Consider the following 6,000-nt stretch of genomic DNA (forward strand, 5'->3'; position numbering starts at 1 on the left):
CGTCCATGTGAATGCACCCCTAAACAAATTTGGAATCAGTCCATCCAAGAGGAAAACATATAAATAATTTGATCCATACATTGTATTAAAAGTTAAATTCCTCCATATTAAATAACCTACAAGATAATTATTTTGCGTGCAAATACGAATTGACTGTACTTGTACCATCTGTGTCTATTCCTACCCGTGTCACCCTGATGTGTTTCTGTGTGACCCTCCAATATGGTGCATTGGTTTTATCCCGATATCTGTTTTCTACTTCTATTTTATGAGATTTATTAAAATTGTATGAACATATTTTGACTAAATTAGTGTGAAAAGTCGGGAATTTTTATGTAGGCCTTATGTATACTGCAGACAGTGAGAGCACGAGATTGGTTTTAAAATGTCCAGAAGTCGACCACGTCTTCCTTTAGGTCCTTGGGTGCTTCCACCTTATGTATATAGTCAATTTACTTTGACAAGCATGGATCATGTATACTTGTAACCAGTGTAGTTGCTGATCAATAATATGGAGCAACAGAGTGATCAACAATGATCCACTGGTTGAGCTATGGCTAGTTACTACTACACCCATACATGGCCATAGCCCCATGGAGCCTAAAGGCCGTGCAATTTATCCGGTAAGACTCGTTCTAATCTAGAAAAGCACAAGGCCACTGAGCGGGTACACCTCCGTCTGGCTACAATATTGGCAGAACCTTCCGTAGGAGTTCAATCCTCATCATATAACATTGATGAACCATTCATCGGGATGAGCCAATACAAACCTTTCCTGGAAATAGAGTAGAAAAAGTCAATATGTGTTCAGTGTGTAACAAGTATTCTCTGCTTTGTAAATGTGGCGTCTAGTTGTAGCCATCAATCATCCCTCCGTTTCTTTGACCTTCTATGCTGTAGGCATGACCCCAGTCTCTGTTTGCTGCATTGTCTTACATTTCCCAATACCGTCGGCCTAATTCTCCCTTCTCCCCGTGTTGTACAAGCTGGCACGGTTTTCTCAGCAGGTCTTTTTCTTGTGATTTTATTTTCCTGTGGATTCGGCCTCATGGTGCAGCCTGTGGCTTGTGAAGTTAACCTCTCCTCCTTTCATTTCTGATAGAGTACCGTGGATAAGCTGATAAAAAAAGCTAACTTGGCTCTGGTGGTGGGGAGCAGCAGCTGGCGGGAGCAGTTTGTGAGCGCCGTGACGGTCAGCGCAGGTGAGATCCTCACACTCAGCACATGGCCGCCCTCCTCACAGTCATTTTTAATGGCGCTCAATGTCTGTAGTTTCCCAATAACACTGTGACATTGACACTCATGCTTACGCCCGCACACAAGAAGGCTTGGCCCCACGTAGATATACTGCACACACTAACCCTAATACACCAAATACTTTGCACATATAAATGACATGCACACTTGCTTTTGCACATTTCTCCACACCACTAACACTGCTTCCCCCTCTCTCCACCTCGCATGCTACCCTATCCCATAATATCCTATATTTGTTTTATATTTCCCTACCTAATATTCTCCCTCTTATCACTTCCCCTTTATCCAATCTGTCCACAAATCTTTATTTTTTTGCTCATTTCTGTTCCTTGCTTTGGCGATGCCCTCTTCTTCCAACCCCACCACCTCCCCCCAATCCTGTTCTGCATGTCCCATCTTGGGCAGGAGATGATGATGATGAGGAGAGCAGTGAGGAAGGGCTGCCCAGTTGCTGTGACTACATCATGCATTTCCTGACCGTCTTCTGGAAGGTGCTGTTTGCCTTTGTGCCCCCCACTGAATACTGGGGCGGCTGGGCCTGCTTCCTGGTCTCCATCTGCATCATTGGAATCCTCACTGCTGTCACTGGTGACCTGGCTGCACACTTTGGCTGCACGGTTGGCCTCAAAGACTCCGTCACTGCTGTGGTCTTTGTTGCATTGGGTACATCTGTACCAGGTATGGACTGCTCTGTAAAGTAGGTTGTAATGTTTCTCTCTTTTGGGGAGGGAGATGATCTTGCTGGGTGGTGGTGGGCGTGGGCATGACGTGAATGAAGAATGAGGCTGTGTTGGTGGTTATATTGTTGTAACATGAGTGGATCTCATCTCCTTAGTTATGTCACCTACATGGTCATATCATATTTTGACACGTGACATAAAGCCAGCTGAATTTCAGTGCTTGATCTTGGAAACATGGTCGTAGTTTCCTCCAATTTTTGCCAAAACCCCCCCTTTCTCATACCCAGAAAGCCATGTTGTAGGAACTTATGTGAGTGGAACACTGTTCCAATGGGATTCCTCTGAGTCCCTATGGAGGGTACTGTTCCACATTGAGGAGACAAAGTGTTAAACAAAGCCTTATTTATCAGGCGGTGATCGATGGGAATCAACTGAACCAAAGAAACCCCATCAGTAGACAGCTGTTTTGGGTAGCTCGCCCCTCTTTGAGACAGATCAGGATTACCGGATGGCTAAATGAAACATTGCTCTACAAACATCTCACATCTAAGCTGTATTTTTATGGACCCTTCTTATAACCCTACTCTGTACTGATGAAGGACAGGAACCCCAACCAGCTGTCTACAGATAAGTTTCTCTGCTTTGTATGGGGCCGTTTCAAAACCTCATTCAAAAGAATTGAACTGTTTTTCAGTTGTGGAAATTTCATCAGCAACCTAAATTATTTGGGTTTTGTAGATTGGGGGCCTGGGCAAGGATTTTTATTAAAAGTTGATACTAATCATGCTCCATGTGTTGGTTCATGCGTCACTCTAGCACTTCTGGATTTCGGCTATGTGCCTGTCTGACAGTTTTGTAGAACTTGCTTCAGCCAATGAGTGGCCTTCTCAGACCTGAGGACAACAAAGGAAATGATGTCCACTGGTTAACACAAGTGAAGTCCAGTAGTCAAAGTAGGCCACTTGTTGGTTGAATAAGGTCCCTTGACCTGCCAAATCTTTCAGTGTCAAAAAACAGAAGTTCTAGAGCAACGTAGGAACCAGAACCCAGAGCATGGTAAGTATGGTCTATTTTTTCCCCCATCCCTACCCCTTTCTCCTATGGGCTTTTCAAGAACCCTTTAAAGGAAATCTACTACCAGGATAAAGGATTGCAAACCAAGCACACTGACAAACTGGTGTATGCTCCCTCTTGCAGGATCCACTCCTCTTTAAGCTTCTTATGCTCTTGTTTTTAAGAAAAGGAAGTTTTAAAATTTATGCAAATGAGCTTGAGGGTCTCCATAGAGGTTAATGGAGCCTCGAGTCCCTCAGGCTCATTTGCCTAATTTTAAAAGCCTTTTTTTTTTGTAAAAAAACAGGACATAAGCAGGCAAAAGAAGAGCAGATCCCGGGGACACACATCAGTATGTAAGTGTGCTTAGTTTATAATCCTTTAAAGGCCCAAAAACCATCAATGTCTTTACCTGCAGCACCTAAGCACTAAAGTGGCATCTCCCAGTACAACATACCATTTATAATACTGGTGTGATAAGGGGCTCTATACAACACCTTAGGCACCAGGGCTACCCCCCCCCCCCCCACCCATCTACAGTCACCAACTGGAATGGTGTTTCTACTAAATAATAATTAGAAAGATGGATCCATGTATTTTTTAATGGTATGTGTGAATTCATTCTAATACTTAAAAGTTATAATTTATATTCAAAATATTTAAAAATGTTATTTGTGTAGAGATAGAGAAATATAGAAGATGCATGGTGTGCAAGTGATCTGTATCCTAAACCTGCACAGAGCATTCACTTAATTCTTCGTATTCTTTTATTATTCCCTTTAGACACATTTGCGAGTAAAGTGGCCGCGGTCCAGGACCCTCATGCCGATGCTTCCATTGGTAATGTGACAGGTAGCAATGCGGTCAATGTTTTCTTAGGCTTAGGTGTTGCGTGGAGCATCGCTTCGATCTTCTGGGCTGGAAAGGGCAAAACTTTCCATGTGGACCCTGGTAGCCTGGCGTTTTCTGTCACCTTGTTCACCGGACTCTCCATTGTCTGCCTCTGTGTTCTCGTTTACCGTAGACGACCACCAATAGGAGGAGAACTAGGGGGTCCACGGGTCCCCAAAATCCTGACTTCCCTTGTATTTGTTGGGTTGTGGCTGGTGTACATCTTACTGGCATCACTGGAAGCCTATTGCCACATACCTGGTTTTTAAAAACTGTTGCGTTGAGTTTTTGTCTTCCCAGGATTTTTTTTTTTTTTGGTCAGTTTCTATAAAGCTTTTTAACACTTCTCAAAAAGAAATTGCACAACTAAGACCACCTATGACGACTATGTTGGCCTTTGGCAGCGTATCATTGCTCTTCACTATGTTGTCTTCCCAGGTTCTCATCTCATTCTAGGACAATTATGGCAATTGAACCTTTGAGGGTAAAACAAGACGTAATTGTTCTGCCGTTTTCACAACCACACGATTTTTGGAGAGCACTGTTATTTTCTGGACAGTTTGGACGACTATTACTCTTCTGGATTGTTCTGACTGTGCGAGACGATAACTAAGAACTACATCATCGGAATACGACTGCCACATCTAGACATGTTATTCCACTGCCAGGAGCAGTCCATGAGGAGATCACTCTCAAAGACAATGAAGTTTCCCTGTTTTTCTGTTTCTTGGGCTTTCGATGTGACACAAAATTAACAAAAAAAAAAGACCACATCCAGGGCTTCCATTGTCCTTGCTGGACAAAATGGGGTCTTCCTTTGTAAGGAACTGCCATGGAATCAGGGTATTGTTGGACTAAATAACAGAGAAAGTCTTCTGCAGGGCCAATGGGAGGGGAGATTGGTGACAACTAAACAAAAAACAATGTTTGCCCGTAGGAACAAATCAGAGATTTGCTTTTATTTTTTAAAACATTTCAAATGAAAGCTGAAATTTGATTAGCTGCTTTAGGCAACAGATCTGATTGGTTCTTAGGGGAAAAGTCAGTTTGAATTTTAACTGCCTTTTTTGTTCAACCAATCACAGAACAGCTTTATTTTTTTTTCCAGAAATTTAAGCTGTAAAGTTGATAAGGGGAGCAAAGGGCAAGGGGTGGACCTACTGTTGGGGCAACCTGTGCCTGGTAAGGGATATCGCTCACTACTGGACATGATACGATTTGGGATAACAAGGGGTCCCTAGAACATCAACCATGAACATTAAGCAACCAATGAGAGCACTGCTTTTCTGTGGTAAAATTAAAGGTGTGCTTTGATTGGTAGTTATGGGCACATAGACCATTTTATAAATACCCCCTAAAGTTCTTACTAATGGGCAACTCAATAAGAAACGAAAACGAGAAGAAAATTTAGTGCGGAATGTCGACAAAATCTCAGGCTAAAGTACAAGTAATAAAACACGTTTGATATCCTGTGGAAGAATCTTCATATGTGCAGTAGAAATTCGGGAATCTAAGTGAAAACTTTGACCGAAATAATAAAATTCCAGTTTCTATCGCAATATGGGAACCTTTAGATTTGCACATTGGGTCTCGATGGACCCGGATTAGTGGTGGGAGGGAGGAGGAGGACAAAGAAATCGTTGCGGGATTGTTTGACACTGTGTCAATATGATTGTTCTCTGTGAGTTCTTTGCACGTAAACTCACTGTATAACCTTTATAGACAATGTGTATGTGTGTTTGGTATGTTATTATGTACATACAACACGTATGTAACATGTTTAACGGTGCTGTGTAGGGTGAGCCATTGTTTGATTTCTAGGATGTGAGTGTAGAATAAAAATACACTCTTAGACATGTCTGTAGAATCAGTGGAGAGTGCGGTAAAAGTGTCGCAAAGCTTGGTGCTACATTACAGTATATGTGTTTTATGTGAAGACCTGATACCAATGCGTGAAGTAGGAACTACACCGATTGCCTGTGCAATACAGATCTGTGGTAAGCGCTAACAACTGAATGTATATTCACTAAATGTCTTTCTGAACTGTTACGTAACCATCACCATCGGATCATGAACCCCGGTTTTGAAGTATGGGTTCCACCGGAATAGTTATATTGAG

General features: G+C 42.4%; 1 protein-coding gene across 5 annotated transcripts in view; it reads left to right on the forward strand.

Moving 5' to 3' along the window:
• LOC140071104 (sodium/calcium exchanger 1-like) overlaps positions 1-5,675 on the forward strand; it is an 82,745-nt gene extending 77,070 nt beyond the window's left edge. For 4 of the 5 annotated variants that reach the window (XM_072118402.1, XM_072118401.1, XM_072118406.1 and 1 more), the window contains 3 exons: positions 1,103-1,202; positions 1,663-1,935; positions 3,774-5,675. In XM_072118402.1, coding sequence (XP_071974503.1) covers positions 1,103-1,202; positions 1,663-1,935; positions 3,774-4,150 — 750 coding nt within the window. In that variant the 3' untranslated portion in view covers positions 4,151-5,675. The remainder of the gene's footprint in view (positions 1-1,102; positions 1,203-1,662; positions 1,936-3,773) is intronic. The other variant, XM_072118405.1, reaches the window with a different exon arrangement.
• Positions 5,676-6,000: the final 325 nt, after the last annotated feature.

Source organism: Engystomops pustulosus, chromosome 7, assembly GCF_040894005.1.
Source record: "Engystomops pustulosus chromosome 7, aEngPut4.maternal, whole genome shotgun sequence".
Lineage (NCBI taxonomy): Eukaryota > Metazoa > Chordata > Amphibia > Anura > Leptodactylidae > Engystomops > Engystomops pustulosus.